Here is an 18,397-nt window from a genome sequence, read left to right on the forward strand (position 1 = left end):
TTTGTTTGTTTGTTTGAGACAGAGTCTCACTGTGTCGCCCAGGCTGGAGTGCAGTGGAGTGATCTCAGCTCACTGCAACCTCTGCCTCCCGGGTTCAAGCGATTCTTGTGCTTCAGCCTCCCAAGTAGCTGGGATTACAGGTGTGTGTCACCATGCCCGGCTAACTTTTGCATTTTTAGTAGAAATAGGGTTTGTTCATATTGACCATGCTGGTCTCAAACTCCTGACCTCAGGTGATCTGCCCACCCAAAGTGCGAGAATTATAGGTGTGAGCCACCATGCCTGGCCTAGTTTTCAAATTTATTTATTTAGTTTGAGACAGAGTCTCGCTCTGTCTCCCAGGCTGGAGTGCAATGGCACCATCTTGGCTCACTGTAACCTCCACCTCCCGGGTTCAAGCCATTCTCCTGCCTCAGCCTCCCAAGTAGCTGGGATTACAGGTGCTTGCCACCATGCCTGGCTAATTTTTGTATTTTTAGTAGAGACGGGGTTTCACCATGTTGGCCAGGCTGGTCTCGAACTCCTGACCTCAAGTGATCTGCCTGCCTTGGCCTCCCAAAGTGCTGTGATTACAAGCGTGAGCCACCACACCTGGCCTAATTTTAAAAATTGTTTTTAGAGATGGGGTCTCAGTATGTTGCCCAGGCTGGTCTCAAACTCCTGAGCTCAAGCCATCCTCCCACATCAACCTCCCAAAGTGCTGTGATTACAGGCATGAGCCACCATGTCTGGCTCTTCTTTTTAAATATGCATGTTTACAGCTAAAGATTTCCCTCTAAGTGTTGCTTTAGCTGCATCTCATGCATTTTGTTATGTTTTTGTTTTCATTCATTTAAAAGTGTTTTCTAATTTTCTTTGTGATTTTTTTCTTTGACCCATTTATTGCTTAGGAGTGTGTTAATTTCCATATATTTGTGAATTTTGTAAGTTTCTTTTTACTGATTTTTAACTTCTTTCCATTGTGGTCAGACAACATACTTTGTATGTTCAATCCTGTTAAATCTATGGAGGCCTACTGTATGGCCTAGTGTATGATCTGTTCTGGAGAATGTTCCTGTGTACTTCAGAAAAACATGTACAGTTATCCCTGGGTATCCGTGGGAGACTGGTTCCACGACCTCCGGAGGATACCAAAATTCATGGATGCTCAAGTCCCTGATATAAAATGGCATAGTATTTGCGTATAACCTATGAATATCCTACTGTATACTTTAAATCATTTCCAGATGTGACTCACGCCTATAATCCCAGCAATTTGGGAGGCCGAGGCAAATGGATTAAGCCCAGGAGTTCGAGACCAGCCTGGGCAACATGGCGAAACCCCGTCTCTACCAAAAACACAAAAATTAGCTGGGAGTGGTGGTGGGCACCTGTAATCTCAGGTACTCGGGAGGCTGAGGCACGAGAATTGCTTGAAACCAGGAGACGGAGGTTGCAGTCAGCCGAGATGGCGCCACTGCACTCCAGCCTAGGCCGCAGAGTGACACTCGGTCTCAAAAAATATATAAATAAATAAATAATTTCCAGGTTACTAATAATGCCTAATAAAGTGTAAATGCTATGTATATAGCTGTTATACTGTATTGTTTAGGGGAATAATGTCAAGAAAAAAAGTATGCACATGTTCAGTGCAGATGCAATTTTTTCCTGAATATTTTCCATCTGAGGTTGGTTGAATTCACGGACGTGGACCGCCCCCCATAGGGAGAGCTGATTGTATTTTACTATTGTTGGTTGCAGTATTCTATACAGATGTTAGGATGCTTTTCTTAAATGCAGATTTTTAAGGCTATACTCACTGAGTCCTCTGCCCCAGGGCCTGGAATCTGTATCTGTAATAAGTTCCCCACATATTTCCTCCGCAGTACCCACGGATCCGGAAACCATGGCCCCACACGTCCTTCAGGTCTGGTGTCCTTTGATTTAAGTGAGTAACTCTGGTGGTGTCATCGATCGCTCTGACAGATTTTTCTTTTGCTCTAGTCTTGCTGCCAGGTCTGCGGAAAAGAGAATCCTGTGTTCTCAGGCTCGGCTTGCGTCTCGTTCTGCCTGGGCCGAGCTACAGAGGGATTGGGCCGCCGGGACGTCACGTGGACTGGGGCCGGATAATGGCGGGCGCTGCAGAAGATGCGCGAGCTCTTTTCCGGGCTGGGGTCTGCGCGGCCCTGGAGGCCTGGCCGGCCTTGCAGGTCAGTGGGGCCAGGGCCAGGGCAAGGTTAAGGTTAGGGCCCGGGGCAGAACAGGAGTTGGTTGGGCTAGGTGCCTGAGGCTTGGCTGGGCGGCGTAAGAGGAGTTGGCTGGGCGGCGTAAGCGGCCTCCAGGCTACTCCAGGTCTGCTCCCAAGCTGACTTGGTGGGCTTGGACCTGTGTTTACAGATCGCTGTGGAGAATGGCTTCGGGGGTGTGCACAGCCAGGAGAAGGCCAAGTGGCTGGGGGGTGCAGTGGAGGATTACTTCATGCGCAATGGTGAGTGAATGTGAGGCGCTGCGACCCGCCTGTGTGGGGGTGTGGAGAGGAGGAGCCCCATCCCGCAGAGCCTGCATTTCCTCTCGAGCAGTTGTGGATTGGTACCTAAAGGCGAGGTGGAATGAATTCAGCTTTTAGAATCAGAATCCTGGATTCCAGTGCTTTACGGGCTGTACCACTGACTCGTGGGATTACTCTGGACAAGGCAATTTACCTCCCTGAGACTCAGTTTCCTAGTTCCTAAAATGCGTATAAAAGTATCCACCACAGCGCTGTACAGTAGAAATATTATGCTAGTCACATGTAATTTAAATTTTTTTAGTAGCCACTTTAATAAAGCAAATAGCAGATGAAATCAATGTTAGTAAACTCGGTGTGTACGAAATATTTCAACATGTAGTCAGTATAAAACATTGAGATATTTTACATTTTTTAGTATTAAGTTTTCAAAATCTAGTATTTTACAGTTTTAGCACGTTTCCATTTGGCCTAGCCGTATTTCAAGTGCTCAGTAACCACCTGTGGCTGTTTGGACAGCAAAGAGCTACACTGTAGGCTCGTCTTGAGGGATATACAAGAACAAGAGGCCCAGTAGAGGGCCTGTTGCATAGTATGGTTTTTAAAAAAATCTTCAATTTCTAGCTTTGGAGATGACATTAGGCAGAGTCATCTCTCTCAAGAAAGTATACTATCCATTGAGGATCCACACACGTAAATAGTTACAACATTGATAGATTTTCTGATAAAGAGGAGCTCAGGGTGCATGGGGTAACAGGCTGGGGAGACAGCTTCTCAGTGGAGGTGGTGAATTGGGCTGGGTCTTAATGAGAAGGAGTTAACTAGGTGGGGGAAGCAGAGAGAGAGCAACACTCAAGTTCTGTGGCATGAGGGTATAATGTGTTATATTTGGAAAGTAGCAGGGAGCTCAGTATTGGAGTATGGGTGTGTGTGCATGGTGGGGTGGAGGAGTGGTAGAGAATGAAGCTGGGGTGTGGGAAGCCCCCTGAAAAGCATACGACATGGAAGCCCTTATGTGCCTTTGATTTTATCATTTAGGCCAGTGTTTGCCAAAATTCATGCTAACTAGTCCTGTTAGATGTTCAGTGAAGAAGCTTCTCCAGTTACCTTATGTAAGGAAAACTCTTTTCTTCTGCTCCCATTGAAAAGTCTTAACACTCATGAACATATTAAAGGCTTGGGTAAGAATAAGAACCACTAAAAAACCTGTTTGCTTTTGTTTCTCATTAGCTTTCTATGGATAGTGTCCCTTAAGACCCAGCAGAACAGATATTTCTCAAAGGCAAACTGTGAAACACTGCAGTAGCTGGTAAAAATTCGTGGGCAGGTTCTAGGGTGAGAAATAGGATGGGATTTGCTGGCTAGAAAGTTCAGGAAATAATCAGTATGAAGCATAACCTGGAGAGGGAAAGACTGATGAGAACGCTGTTTTTGTCTAGAAACTGATGAGGCCTGAAGTAGGACAGTGGCAACAGGCATGGAAAAGAAGGGGTGGAATAGGGTCTTGGAGATTGGTTGGCTGTAGACAGGGAGGGAAAAAGAGGCAAGTTCCTGGTTTGAGTTGATGGGTGGATTAGGTGTCTTTTGTCGGAGTAGAGGAACCCTGGAGGATGCGAAGCAGGTTTGAAGAGTAAGGTGATGAGTCTGGCTTTAGATATGGAAGATCTGTGGCATCTGTGAAACGTCCAGGCACAGAGTAGTCTCAGTTGGAGATAAATTTGGGGGATATTAAGTTTGAGTGGTAGGGAAAGCCAAGAGTGTGGATGAGCTCTCCCAGGGAAAGCACATAGAGGGGAGAGGGCTAGGAGCTTTGTGGAAGACTTTCTTGAGTTACTCTCTAATTCAGAAAAAGTGGAGCATAGGCCTATAGGTAACTGAAGCCCAGAGAGGAAGGTGGCTTGGTCAGAGTCACACAGTAGGATGTCAGTGTCAAGGCTATGATGATTTCATCATTGGAATTACTATGTCCATTTCTTCTTAACTATCCCATTGGTCTGTGGCTTCTTTTGTCAGTGGAACCACAGTTGTGAAGGTTCTCTACACTTCAAAAACTTCAGCTTTGCATGATAGAAATTAACATGGATTATGGATCTTCACTGTGCTAGGCATTGTGTTGGATGGTTCCTCATAACAGACCTTTGAGGAGGCCATTAGCCCCACTTTGCAGATGAGAAAACTGAGGCTCAGAAAGAAGTAGCTTGCTCAAGGTCTCATAGAGGGGAGGCTAGTTAGACTAGGCCAGATGAGAAAGGGTGAGCGTAGGGCTGGGAGTTGTGGGAAGAGGCCTTGGTAGGATGGAAGAGATTAGAAATGAGGTATCAATATTTAGTGGTTCTTTAAAAAATTATGTTAAAACCCGGAATGCAGAACACTTTAGCAGATAAAAGGCAGGATGGAAGAGATTGGAAATGAGGTATTAATATTTAGTGGTTCTTAAAAAATTATGTTAAAACCTGGAATGCAAAACACTTTAGCAGATAAAAGGCTCACTGTGCCTTTACCCACCCAGTTGCAGATCCACCAAGTAGATATTGAAGAGCAGTGGGCAGGGGTGATGAAGTTGGCTGGTCTTTGACCCAAGGGCCCTGTCCTTTTCTACTTAGCTGACTTGGAGCTAGATGAGGTGGAAGACTTCCTTGGAGAGCTGTTGACCAACGAGTTTGATACAGTTGTGGAAGACGGGAGTCTGCCCCAGGTGAGCTTATCATGGGCACAACTGTAGTCTCCCTACCTGTAGTCTTTCTTCTCCCCAGCTGTCTGTTTTGGGCCAAGACTCTTGACTGTGACTCTCTGTTGCCTAGAGAAAAAAGTGTAGCCTTTCCAAACCCTGCCTTCTTTTCTTTCTTTCTATACATCATTCGCATCCAGGCCTGTTCCTCAGCCCCATCCCAAGGGCAGGTCAGGCCAGTCCAGGTCCATTTTCACCCCCGCTCTGGTTACCATTGCTCCCCAATAAGATTACCTTCCCTTTTACATCTTATTTCTTTCAAAGCCCAGTTCTAGAGCATTCCCTGCTAGTTAGGCTCTCTTTTGATGCTTTAGGCCTTCATTTGAGCCCTTCATATGTGGTTGCTTCATTGGTTAATTCCTTGGGGAGGAAAGAGCTCTGTTCTCTTCTGGAAAAATCCAACCTACTCCCCACTGTTGCTTCAGACACGTGCTGTTTGTATAGTAGATATCTGGAAAATCCAAACTGGTTGAATATTTTCTTGGTAGGTGAGCCAGCAACTACAGACCATGTTCCACCACTTCCAGAGGGGTGATGGGGCTGCTCTGAGGGAGATGGCCTCCTGCATCACTCAAAGAAAATGCAAGGTCACAGCCACTGCACTTAAGACAGCTAGAGAGACTGATGAGGATGAAGATGATGTGGACAGTGTGGAAGAGATGGAGGTGAAGTGGGTGCCCCTTGGGTTGGGGGATACAGATGTTTTCAATTTTCTGGGAGAGCAGCTAGATTCACAGGGAAGTGATAAGGGGATGGTGGTGGTTGGTGGTAGTAGTATTATCCAGAGAGGGCAGGGAACTTTCCTAAAGTTACACAGCCAATCCTGGAAAAGCTGGAGCAGAGCCTGGGTCTCCAGTGGTCAGTGTATTCAGCTCTCTTTTTAAATCTCCCCTCCAGGTCACAGCTACGAATGATGGGGCTGCTACAGATGGGGTCTGCCCCCAGCCTGAACCCTCTGATCCAGATGCTCAGACTATTAAGGAAGAGGATATAGTGGAAGATGGCTGGACCATTGTCCGGAGAAAAAAATGAGTGGGGATGATTGGAAATGGCTTTGGGCCCTTATTTGCTGTTCTGAGAGTTGTCTGTAGGGGGTTTTTTTTTTTGAGGATTGCAGACCTGTGCACTGGTTACCCCATCTCCACCCTCTCCCCTGTTCCTGTCTGGCTCCCTCCAGGGCAAGGAAAACCTAGGGTCCTTGGTCTTGGGGGTGGGGGGACCTTGTCCAGCATATTCCCCTGGGCCTTTAGTTAACATCCAAGTGACGAAGCCGGGTTCCCCAGTACAGTGTCTTTTGGGTGCGGTCATTGTGAGGAAGGGGATGAGTGAGTGTGGGTTTGGCTGGAGGAGGAGCTAGATGCCGGTGGACAGTGGGCAGGTGGATTTGGGGAGGAGAGGATCAGCAGCAGCAGCAGTACTCAGTGATAGGGGGCTGGCTGGGTCAGGAATGGTGAGATGAACATGCAAGTGGAAGAGAGAATAGTTGAAAATGTGAACGAAAGTAGCTCTGGAGCCTCTCCCTTACCCCACCCCCCACACACGCAACAGCTCTGTACCCCTGCCCAGAACTTGGAACCTCCCAGGAATGCTGCCTTCCTTCAGCCCAGCCTCCAGTCCTGGGTTCCCTCAGGAATTCGAAGACCTTGGCTAGGTGGTGAGCTTGGAAGAGCTGGGCTTTGTTTTCTGTCTCCTCTAACCTCTTTCCTTGCTCCTTATCCCATCCCATTTGAGTTCAGGGGTGAGGCTTAAGATCTTAATAAATAATACCTTACTGCTTAATCTGTGGCTTGACCTGTGAGTAGTAGCCTTAGAATCAGCCTTCTGGGAGCTCAGCTTCAGAGTTTACAAGGGAGCGGCGGTTTCTGGGCCACCCTAGCAGCCTGGTACTTTGGACAACCAAACAGATGAACGAACGGAGCACAGCAGTGCTATGAAAGTTACTGTAAGCCTGAAATAAACTGTATTTTTCTTAAAAAAAAAAAAACAAAAACAAAAAAACAAAAAACAAAACCACAAAAAACTGAGTATCCATTGTCCTCCCCCTGTTTCCCTGTCCTGCCCGGTGGCCCTGCCATGGGTCTGGACGATAAAATACTGGGTAGCCTTGGGGCCGGGTAGAAGCTGTAAGCCATGGGAGAGGCAGGAGAGGTCTAGTTGCCACCCCACGTGGAGTTGTACGTGTGAAGACACTGGCTGAGGAGGCAGGGGTGGGTCGGGGCCCTGGGGTCAGTGGCAGAGCTGGCACTTGAATCCAGGTCTCCTACCTCTGGTGCTTTGTGGGGAACTGGGTGGAGGCAGGATCTGTGGTAGGGTATTGAGGGATGAGGGAGAAAAACGACCTAATTCAGGCGGGACTAGCAATGGCTCCCACCCTCCCTGGGGACAGGGATTAATAAAAATTGACATCACTGTAGGAATATATTTTTTAAAAGCCCACGTTTTGTGAAAAGATGAATTAAAAAACCCAAGACCCAGCATTCGGGATTGAAAGTGCCCGTGATGGGAGTTCAAGTATTGACTGAGCTGGGAGGGAAGGGGCTAGAGCCCCCAATCAGACATGGGCAACTAGAGTGTGGGGTGGGGGCTCCCAGTTTGTCCCAAACCCTCTAGGTCTTGTCTCGGGTCTGGGGGGATTCGGGGGGTTCAGCAGTGGCTCCTAAAGCAGCCACCGGTGCCTCCTCCATCTCCCTGTCCTCAGACAGTGTGGGCCCCGGGCAGAACGTGTCCCCTCGGCCCGCCCGGCCAAGCACAGCCATCCAGCGTCGCTGTAGTTCCTCTGTCTCAGGGCTGAAGTACCAGCTGAGGTGGCTCTGGGTGATCTTGAAGACATGCCTTCTGTCAGGCCGCTCCCCTGCCTCAGGTGGTCCCACCTCGAAGCCAATGAGGGGCAGGCTGCGCTGGGCTTTCACATCCTGGCGGGAGGAGGGACAGAGCTGGGGCCACCTTGGGGCTAGACCTTTCCCCCTGCCCCAGCTTCTAACTGGTTTTGCATATGCTCTGTCTTCCGTCCCCTACTCAGGAACCTTCCGTGGCTCCAGTGTTATCAACAGGAACACGTCAGAACTGGGGCTAAAATGCAGGCTGGTTTAAATACCTGTCTCCCCCTGCCCCCGCCTCTTCTCACAAAACTGCTGGGCTAGTCTCTTTAGCATACCAAATAATGTCTTCAGGCCTCTGTCTATGCTATTGCCCCTATCTGCATACTTTTTTTTTTTTTTTTTTGAGACAGAGTCTTGCCCTGTTGCCCAGGCTGGAGTGCAGTGGCGTGAACTTGGCTCACTGCAACCTCTACCTCCCAGGTTCAAGCAATTCTCCTGCCTCAGCTTCCTGAGTAGCTGGGACTACAGGCACACGTCACCACGCCAGGCTAATTTTTGTATCTTTAGTAGAGACGGGGTTTTACCATGTTGGCCAGGCTGGTCTTGAACTCCTGATCTCAGGTGAGCCACCTGCCTCGGCCTCTCAGAGTGCTGGGATTACAGGCGTGAGCCACTGCGCTTGGTCCCATCTGCATACTCTTACCCACTCCAAATTGGACCTAGCAGTTCCCCATCTCTACTCCTTCCAGGAAGCCAGGCCCACAACTCATCCTGGTTTTCCCTACACACCACAACCACTCCTTGTCTCTAGCCAGTCTTTGTCTCTCAAGGGTTGGGGTTCTGATTTCCTCTTAGAGATAGGCTCACCTTATCTTCCAAGGCCAAGGAGAGGTCAAGGACTGGACCTGGCTTTGCCAGGTGGCTGAAAGGGTCCGAAGGAGTAGGATGCATACCTGAGGGGCTCCGTAGATATACAGCACCAAGGGTTCATTTTCAGGGACCACGAACCATGCCTTGTGCCATCCTTTGCCACCCTTCTCCATGTAGTGCAGGAAGCTGCAGATGACGCTGTTCTCCGCAGCCACCGAGGCCTGTTTCTGTGGCCAGAGACACCGGGCATCAATGTTGACAGAAGGCCTAGCCTGGCTCCTCCTGGCTTTAATACTTCCTCAGTGTAGGGACTACTATTCCTGTCTCAGATGAAGATGCTCAAGCTCAGGTGGCAGGAGTGATTTGTCCAGTGCCACCCAGTGAATCAGCTAGAGCTGAGATTCAAAGCTAGGTTCGTCTGCCGCATTTGGGCAACGGCTGCTGCCTCTACAGGCCAGTGGAAGGAGTGTGCGGATCTCAGGCATTCTTTCTTCAGTCAGGGCATTCATTCCTCAAGCCATTCACACATTTAGGCCTCATGTTTTTTTTCTGTCTTTCATCACACATCCATTTCCTACACTCAGTGAGAGGTAATCTAGTATTGTGGTTTTAAGGGGGTATGTGGGTGGTTAATGAAGTCTGGCTTAGAATCCCAGCTCTAGATGAAAATGTATTGACTTGGAGAGCAAAGAGGGCTGATGTGAGAATTAAATGAATTAATAAATGCAAAGTGCTTAGAATAGTTCCTGGCACAGAGTAAGTACTCTTTTAAGTGTTAAATGAATATCTAGATTTGTTTTTAAAAAAACCTCCAAAATGTGTGTTTGTGCATATATGCCTAGAAAGGATAAGCCCTAACAGTGGTAACTTTTGAGTAGAAGGGATACAGTATTTTATTATTTTTTGTTTATATTGTTCTACTTATCCTACTCTGTGATAACAAAAGACAATTTTTAAATTTTTTTTTTTTTTTGAGACGGAGTTTTGCTCTTGTTGCCCAGGCTGGAGTACAATGGCGCGATCTTGGCTCACCGCAACCTCTGCTTCCCAGGTTCAAGCGATTCGCCTGCCTCAGCCTTCCCGAGTAGCTGGGATTGCAGGCGTGCGCCACCATGCCTGGCTAATTTTGTGTTTTTAGTAGAGACAGGTTTTCTCCACATTGGTCAGGCTGGTCCCGAACTCCCGACCTCAGGTGATTCGCCCGCCTCAGCCTCCCAAAGTGCTGGGATTACAGGCATGAGCCACTGTGCCCAGCCAATTTTTTAATTTTAAAAAAATCCAGTGCTGTCACTCATTTGCTGTGTAATTTGGGCAAATGACCCTTCTGGGCCTCAGTTTCCTCATTTGTAAAATAAAGAGAACAATACCATGGGCAGATTAGTTACTGTGGGGATTAAATGTCTAAGTACTTAAAGATGACTGTCTTTCATTCACTCTTGCCATCATTTTACTCACTCCAAGCCTGGGTCCCTTGATCACTACTGTTTCCCAGATACTCGGGCCTCCTCAGTCTCACTGGGTAGAGTTGGAGCCCATTTGCCCACTGTGGGAGAGTTAGTCAGGGGCTGGCTCTTACCTCCAGGATGGACCTCCGGCGTTGGGGTGTATGCTGGCTGCAGGCTGGACTGCTCCCAGGCACCCCGTGCAAGGCCACATAGCAATCAGTGCACACACGGTTGGAGCGGTTGTTGTCATAGACGAGGCGGGCCCGGAACTCGGAGCACTTCCCACAAACCACCTGGGATGGCAAGTGGGCAAGAGTAGCCTGATTCCAGCGGGTCTTCCCTTCAGCATACCAACCTCCACAGCAGACTTGTGGCCTCCCCCCACTTGGAGGGCACCCACTCTGCAGTGGGCCTTTGGGCTGCCATTCTGTCCCCTCCCTAGCTCTGCCCCTGCCTCCCAACACTCACATGCCCGCAGGCCTTGCAGTGGTGCCTGCGTTTGGTGATAGAATTGAAGGGCTCCTGGCAGCGCATGCACATGGTGACTTCCTTTTCCCGGATGGGCGTAGGTGCCCGCTTCCCAAGATCCACGTTCTGTAGGGAGGGCCAGGTCTCAGGTCAGAGACAGCTACTCCCCAACCCAGTCGAGCCAGCCCTTGTTCCTGCTCCAAGGCTTGGATTATCATGGGGTGGGGATGGGCTGGGGGTAGGGGGAGCAGCCACATTCAGAAGACCTGCCTTTAAGTCCTGGCTCTGCTCCTAGCTGTGCTACTGAAGACAAATCACTTCTATTATACTTTCTGGGCCTCAGTTTCCCCAATGATTTCTCTGTGGCCCTACCAATGGAAGACTGCTTCTGAAGTCATGCATTGCCGTCTGGGAAAGGGAGAGGATCATCTAAAGGTCAGGTGGGCATTTGGAAGTCTGGAAGGGGTCCCAGTGCAGGGGAAAGAGGGCGGGGACTCTTACTGGTGAGTTGGGTGGGGTGTCTTCATCTTCCCTGTTTGTTGAGTTCAACAGTTTGAAGGTCTCCAGCGTTTGTTCATGCTTCAGGAGGGTGGAGTTGATGGCCTGGGGAGGAGGTGTAAGAAATGAGAAGTCAGATCACCCCACAAACCACCCATTTCTACCCTCGCCTCACCTTCCTATACCCTAGCCTGAAGTTAGAAAAGCTGGGTTTCAGACCCAGTTCTGTCACTGGTAGGTGGATGACTTTGAACAAATCCCCTCCCAAATCCAGGTCTCAGTGTTACAAGTGTAAAATGGGGGAGGGGAAGTGGTGGCTGAAAAACCTCAGGTGGCTTTCCTGGCCACCTTCTGGGCTTAAGATTTTACAGAGCTTGACACCCTCACCTTATACACCCTCAGAGAAACCAGCTTCCTAAAAGAAGAGTTTGTGAGTTTCTGCTCAACCTCTGCACCTCAGTTTGCTTATCTGTAAAATGGGGATAGTAAAGTTTGTTGAAAGACAGTTGTCCGGGACCATTCTGGTTAGATGTGAGTTTTGAGGGAGACTCTATCAACCCCTAGGAGACCTGTTAATACTCTTCTAGCCCCCTACCACAGAGCCTTGGATGTTACCTGGACCCAGTCTTTCTTCTCCTCCTCAGTCCTTGGGGTGGGGAATAAAAAAAGAAAGATGTTTGGTTAGGCAGGCCCACAAAAAGCAATTGGAGTGGAAGAGCAAGTGTTTTGGAGTCAGAAAGACCTGGGCTTGACCCTCTTCTTCACCTATTACTTATATGACCTCGGGCAAGTCACATAATCTGCCTGGGTTTATTTATTTAACGATTACTAATACTTTCCAGACCCTGTGCTAAGAACTTGAGCTTCAGAGAGGACCCTGCCCTCAAGGAGCTCATTGTCTAGTAGAGGAAATAGACAGGGACAATACAGGGAGATCAGTGTTTTGATGGTGAAAATAAGGCCAAGGAGCCCAGAGGAGGTGACATGCCCCAGTCTGAAGTTTGGGTGAGGACTTTTCAAGGAGGTGCTAGGCCTCAGGTAGAGGGGTAAGGGTGAAATGTGTGGGAGAGAATATAGAACATAAAAGAAACCATGTCAATAATTATCAGTTGGCTGGGTGTGGGTGGCTCACACCTGTAATCCCAGCACTTTGAGAGGTCAAGGCGGGTGGATCACTTGAGGTCAGGAATTGGAGACCAGCCTGGCCAACATGGTGAAATTCTGTCTCTACTAAAAGTACAAAAATTAGCCAGGCGCGATGGCTCATGCCTGTAGTCCCAGCTACTCAGGGGGCTGAGGCATGAGAATCGCTTGAGCCCAGGAGGCGGAGGTTGCAGTGATCGGAGATCGTCCCACTGCACTCCAGCCTGGGTGACAGAGTGAGACTGTCTCAAAAAAGAAAAAAAATTCTCTGTTGCTGGAATGTCAAGTTTGAGAAAAGAGGGTAGTTTTTTTTCTTCATTTGTAAAATGGAGAATGATTATCACTCTCTGGGTTCTCAGCAGTAACTGAGGTAATGTGTACAGTGCTCAGCACAATATCTGGCACACTTGATGCTCAATCAGTGTGAGTTCCCCTTCCCTTTGTCTTCCTTCCCTGACTCTTCTGTCTGCCCTGCACTGCACTGCAATCACTTTATTCTGACTGTATTCTTTTTTTTTTTTTGAGACTCCAGCCCTGTCACCCAGGCTGGAGTGCAGTGGCGCGATCTCAGCTCACTGCAACCTCCGCCTTCCAGATTCAAGCCATTCTCCTACCTCAGCCTCCCAAGTAGCTGGGATTACGGGTGTGTGCCACCACGCCTGGCTAATTTTTGTATTTTCAGTAGAGACGGGGTTTCGCCAGTGTTGGCCAGGCTGGTCTTGAAGTTGTGACCTCAGGTGATCTTCTCGCCTCGGCCTCCCAAAGTGTAGGGATTACACACGTGAGCTACCGCGCCTGGCCTATTCTGATTGTATTCTTTTAAAAAATTATTTTATTGGCCAGGTGCAGCGGCTCATGCCTGTAATCCCAGTACTTTGGGAGGCCGAGGCAGCTGGATCACCTGAGGTCAGCCTAGCCAACATGGTGAAACCCCGTCTCTACTGAAAATACAAAACTTGGCCGGGCGTGGTGGCGGGAGCCTATAATCCCAGCTACTTGTGAGGCTGAGGCAGGAGAATCGCTTGAACCTGGGAGGTGGAGCTTGCAGTGAGCCGAGATGGTGCCACTGCTGCCACTCCAGCCTGGGCAACAAGAGAGAAACTGTGACTCAAAAAAAAGAAATATTTTATTTATCTATATTTTCTAATTTATAATTTCTTAGAAGTGAGCAAGTGTTGCTTTTTATTTTTAAGAGCCACAATAGACGGAGTGGTGGCTCATACCTGTCGTCTCAGCACTTTGGGAGGCTGAAGCGGGAGGATTGCTTGAGGCCAGGAGTTTAAGACCAGCCTGGGCAACATAGTGAGACCTCATCTCTACAAAAAATACAAAAATTAGCTGGGCATGGTGGCATATGCTTGTATTCCCAGCTACTTGGGAGGCTGAGGCAGGAGGATCACTTGAACCCAGGAGTTTGAGGCTGCAGGGAGCCATGATAATGCCACTGCACTCTAGCCTGGATGACAGGGACAGACCCTATCTCAAAAAAAAAAAAGAACTACGGTATAGTAGAGTTTTTTGGCTATTCATGCTGAAGTGTATGGGGTGAAGTGTCCTGATATTTGTAATTTACTTTAAAATGGTTCAGCAAAAGACATTTAATGTCAGTAGTTGCTGACTCTTAAATAAGTGGTTGTACACGCTGATACACACATTAAAATCACCTAGGGACCAGGCGTGGTGGCTCATGCCTGTAATCCCAGCACTTTGGGAGGCCGAGCCGGGCAGATCATGAGGTAAGGAGTTCAAGACCAGCCTGGCCAATATGGCGAAACCCCGTCTCTACTAAAAATACAAAAATTAGCCGGGCGCGGTGGCATGCACCTGTAGTCCCAGCTACTCAGGAGGCCAAGGCAGGAGAATCACTTGAACCCAGGAGGCGGAGATTGCAGTGAGCCAAGATGGCGCCACTGCACTCTGGCCTGGGCGACAGAGTGAGACTCCATCTCAAAAATAAATAAATAAAAATTAAAAAGTAAAATAAAATCACCTAGGGAGCTTTTAGGGCTCTCCATGTTCAGGCTATCCCCCAAGCCAATTAAATCAGAATCTCTGCAGGTGGGTCCCAGGCATCCGTATTTTTTAAAAGCTCCCCAGCTGATTCCAAAGGTTGCCAAAGTTGAGAAGCAGCTGTCTAAGTTGTGGGCATCTGGGTGCTTGTTGTACTTATACTTTTCCGGATATTTGAAAATTTGCATTAAATTTCTTTCTTCTTTTAAGGGCAGTAAAAGTGACTGCAAAGCAAAGCAAACCCTCTACGCCTTCCTGCTGCCACTAGGAGGAAATCCTACACTGCTTGGCTGCCCCTTCTGGGCCCAGTGTCCCACTGCAGCCCCTTTCCTCTCTGCAGATGATGAGTCCCTGTCACGTGGCTTGTCACTCCCTTGGATGTGCAGGGCATCTGCTTTGCTCTCACTTTCCCTGCTGCAGGCCTCCATGAGGCTCTTAATCTCCCCAAGCTTCAAGACCCACTTCATCTCCCAGGAGGATACCCTCTATCTCACATTCATCTCTCTCTCCCACCTCCTTGCAGTCCCAGCCAGTCATTTCTCACTTTCTCACAGCCTGTCAGAAGCAGGCCATCTACTGACATGCATCCATCCTCTGGCCCTCACCATGACCCTGATACCCTTTCACCTGGTCCCTCAGAAGGCAGCATAGACAGTGGTTAGGAACGTGGACTCCAGGGCCGGATGACCTGAGCTCCAATCTCAGCTCTGCTCCTTTCTTGCTCTGGGATCTTGGGCAAGTACATAAATATTCTTTTTCTTTTTCTTCTTTCTTTTTTTAACAGGCGAGGTCTCGTTATGTTGCCCAGGCTGGTCTCGAACTCCTGGCCTCAAGTGATCCTCCTACCTTGGCCTCCCAAAGTGCTGGGATTACAGGCGTGAGCCACTGTGCCTTGCATGCAGAACTGTCCTACACCTAAGTTTCCCCATTTGTAAAGTAGATTTATGGTAACAGTAGCTACTTTTAGGGCTCTTGTAAGCTTTTGACTAGTCAACTTAGACTTAAAATTTTAAGTTAACATTAACTTAAAACAGTACCTGGAAAAAAACTAAGTCTTCAGGAAATATGAGCTATGATTATAATCATCCAAGTAGAGAATGGATATGAAAGGCCCCTCTGTTAAATGGCTGGCCATCATCCCATGCTATTATTTTAAAATGTTTATTATAAAAAACTTCAAGCATACAAAAAAGTAAACAGGATAGCACAAGTACAATACATATCTATATACCCACTATAGAGATGCAAAATTTTTTAATATTTTGCCATATTTACTTCATATATATGTACATACAGTCACGCGTCACTTAACCATGGGGATGTGTTCTGAGAAAGGTGTCGTTAGACCATTTCATTGTTGTGCGAATATCAGAGAGCGTACTGACACTAGTACACTAGATGGTCTAGCCTACGACACACCTAGGCTATAAGGTACAGCCTATGGCTCTTAGGCTACAAACCTGTAAAGCATGTTACAGTTGTACTGAATATTGTATTAATTTGTAGCACATTAATTATTTGGGTATGTAAACATATCTAAACCTAGAAAAGGTATAGTAAAGCCAGGCACAGTGACTCATGCCTGTAATCCCAGCACTTTGGGAGGCCAAGGCGGGCAGATCACTTGAGATCAGGAGTTCGAGACCAGCCCGGCCAACATGGTGAAACCCTGTCTCTACTAAAAATACAAAAATTAGATGGGCGTGGTGGCATGCACCTATAATCCCACTTACTCAGGAAGCTAAGGCAGGAGAATTGCTTGAACCTGGGAGGCGGAGGTTGCAGTGAGCCGAGATCATGCCACCGCACTCCTGGGTGACAGAGTGAGACTCTGTCTTAAAAAAAAAAAAAAAAAAAAAAAAAGAAAAGATAGAGTAAAATATGGTACTTCAATCTTATGGGGCCACTGTGTATATGTGGTCTGTCATTGACCAAAATGTTATTATACAGTGCATGACTGTATATGTGTATGTATATGTGTGCAAATGTGTATGTATGGTTACATATGTATTTTTTGGGTGCTGAACCATTTTAAAGTAATTAACAGACATTGTGACACTAAGCCCTCAGCACGCACTGCTACAAAACAAGGCCATTCTCCTGCATAACCACCATACCATTATCACACCTAAGACAGCAATAATTTCTCAATATCTAATGTTAACTTTACATCCAAATTTTCTCTTATTGTCCCACAAATGTCTTTTAGGGCTCTTTTTCCCAAACCAGGCTTCTGTCATGGACCAAGTACTGCATTTGATTGTTATTTCTCTTAGATCTCTGAATCTACAATAAACTATTTGTGGTGGTATTATTCATGTTGGGTTTCACATCCCATTCTTCTCTCTCCTCTAACAAAATCCACCAGAAGAAATTCTTGCTTTAATTAGGGAGAGCTTATTCATTTTCCAAAAGGTTTCCCTGGCAGGAGTGCCACCTTTCCCCACATCGTGAAGTACTCACCCTGAATCTAAATGGCGTCTAACCCTTAGGGATCACCCCCACCGCTGAAGAGCAAGCCTGCATCTTTGGGGAAAGGTGCCCATCCTTTCTCTGGAACAATCTCTGGGCCTGGAATGCCTCAGCATATCTGAAGAAAAGGGAGGTAGGTGCTGGAGGAAAGGCATAGGCAAGGATAAGTACCTGGCCTGAAGCTCGAGGGAGCGCTGCTTTCCTGACACCAGGAAGGTTCGAGGCAGATTGAGGTTGGAGCTCTCCTTTAGCTGAATGGAGGCAGAAAGGGGCATGGTGAGGCCACTGAACTCCACAGGGCCCTAGCCCTCTGCACACATACACACACAGACTCGGGGTCAAAGCCAGCATCTTTGTTCCTCCCAACACCAATGCCCCACTCCAAGTTCCCATTTCCCACCTCCTGGATGCTTACCTCCATGCCATCTACATCAATGCGTGCCCGCACGCTAAACTTCTGGCCAAGGAGCCGCAGCCTGGGCACGCAGTAAAGGAGGCGGTCGTTGAACTAGGAAGGAAAAAGTTTGGGATGTATGTGCAGAAGGCCTAGTGGGGATGTGGCCCAGCTCCTTGCCCTGAAGCTTTACTGCCAAGGACTGTAGGTAATAGATGGAGAAAAGACAGCCCAAATTGGGCACAGGGGTCACAAGGAAAGAGCCTAGGCATGGAAGACACTTCCTAGTGGGGAACCTCGGGCAAGTCACTTCTCTGCAAGGCTTATTTACCTCATCTGTAAAGTGGAGAAAAAAAATCCTAGCTAGGTAGTGAAAATACAATTTGTTACTAGAGGAGAGAATGGCTAGCAGGAGGTAAAGTCTGTTTTTCTTTTTTTCCTCTTTCAGGAATGAAAAGAGGTATAGTCTTGAATGAGTACCAGGTCACTATGTGTGTGTGTGTTGGGAGGGGCATGACCCACCCACAATTCCATGCCTGGCACTTACTAGTATGAGGTATCGGTCTTGAGTGGTCCCATTCTTTGCTGACAGCTTAAGGATGTGGCCTTCTTTTATGAGCTCTTTGGTGGGGCTGACAATGTCCTCCTCGCCCCCTAACAGCTCATATACCTTCAGCAGCTTATGCATTCGCTCCTGGCAGAAGACAGGGAACAAAAGGCACGGTTGGGGTGCCAGCCTCCCGTCGGATGCCCACAGGTCATGACACCCCCACCCCAGGATGGAGACACCACAGGTGGGTGGCCAAGGAAGGGCAGGGGCTAGAAGGGCCACTCACCATTTTGCGGATGGCAGCATTCGAGTGCTCTGCTGCTGTGGCGATCAGCTCCAGAGACTCTACAGGCATAGAGGGGTGAGGTCAGATGGGGAACTAGCAGAGAGGAGCCTTTCCAGGACTTTGTGGTTTTTTTTTTTTTTTTTTTTTTTTTTTGAGACGAAGTCTCGCTCTGTTGCCCAGGCTGGAGTGCAGCAGTGTGATCGCGACTCACCACAACCTCTGCCTCCCG

The 18,397-nt window shown here is 48.1% G+C and overlaps 2 protein-coding genes across 2 annotated transcripts in view; one reads left to right on the forward strand and one right to left on the reverse strand.

Moving 5' to 3' along the window:
* The first annotated feature begins 1,989 nt into the window (after positions 1-1,989).
* Positions 1,990-6,992, forward strand: TSR2 (TSR2 ribosome maturation factor). Its single transcript, XM_054471280.1, has 5 exons — positions 1,990-2,189; positions 2,377-2,467; positions 5,089-5,180; positions 5,702-5,878; positions 6,111-6,992. Exons 1-5 carry the CDS (start codon positions 2,109-2,111, stop codon positions 6,243-6,245), a joined length of 576 nt encoding a protein of 191 aa, XP_054327255.1. The 5' UTR covers positions 1,990-2,108; the 3' UTR covers positions 6,246-6,992.
* Positions 6,993-7,144: 152 nt separating this feature from the next.
* FGD1 (FYVE, RhoGEF and PH domain containing 1) overlaps positions 7,145-18,397 on the reverse strand; it is a 49,991-nt gene continuing 38,738 nt past the window's right edge. Inside the window, exons 9-18 of the mRNA XM_054471278.2 lie at positions 18,169-18,227; positions 17,880-18,026; positions 17,354-17,446; positions 17,110-17,189; positions 11,929-11,959; positions 11,317-11,418; positions 10,816-10,941; positions 10,479-10,640; positions 8,986-9,129; positions 7,145-8,125 (exon numbers count right to left, since the gene is read on the reverse strand). Coding sequence (XP_054327253.1) covers positions 7,820-8,125; positions 8,986-9,129; positions 10,479-10,640; positions 10,816-10,941; positions 11,317-11,418; positions 11,929-11,959; positions 17,110-17,189; positions 17,354-17,446; positions 17,880-18,026; positions 18,169-18,227 — 1,250 coding nt within the window. The 3' untranslated portion in view covers positions 7,145-7,819. The remainder of the gene's footprint in view (positions 8,126-8,985; positions 9,130-10,478; positions 10,641-10,815; positions 10,942-11,316; positions 11,419-11,928; positions 11,960-17,109; positions 17,190-17,353; positions 17,447-17,879; positions 18,027-18,168; positions 18,228-18,397) is intronic.

This window comes from Pongo pygmaeus, chromosome X (assembly GCF_028885625.2).
Source record: "Pongo pygmaeus isolate AG05252 chromosome X, NHGRI_mPonPyg2-v2.0_pri, whole genome shotgun sequence".
In the NCBI taxonomy this organism is placed as follows: domain Eukaryota; kingdom Metazoa; phylum Chordata; class Mammalia; order Primates; family Hominidae; genus Pongo; species Pongo pygmaeus.

Bases quoted from the DNA above. Each gene is read 5' to 3' on its own strand.
- TSR2 (XM_054471280.1), top strand. From the start codon at position 2,109: ATGGCGGGCGCTGCAGAAGATGCGCGAGCTCTTTTCCGGGCTGGGGTC. The intron at 2,190-2,376 runs GTCAGTGGGGCC...CTGTGTTTACAG, and splicing joins AGGCCTGGCCGGCCTTGCAG to ATCGCTGTGGAGAATGGCTT. The intron at 5,879-6,110 runs GTGAAGTGGGTG...TCTCCCCTCCAG, and splicing joins ACAGTGTGGAAGAGATGGAG to GTCACAGCTACGAATGATGG.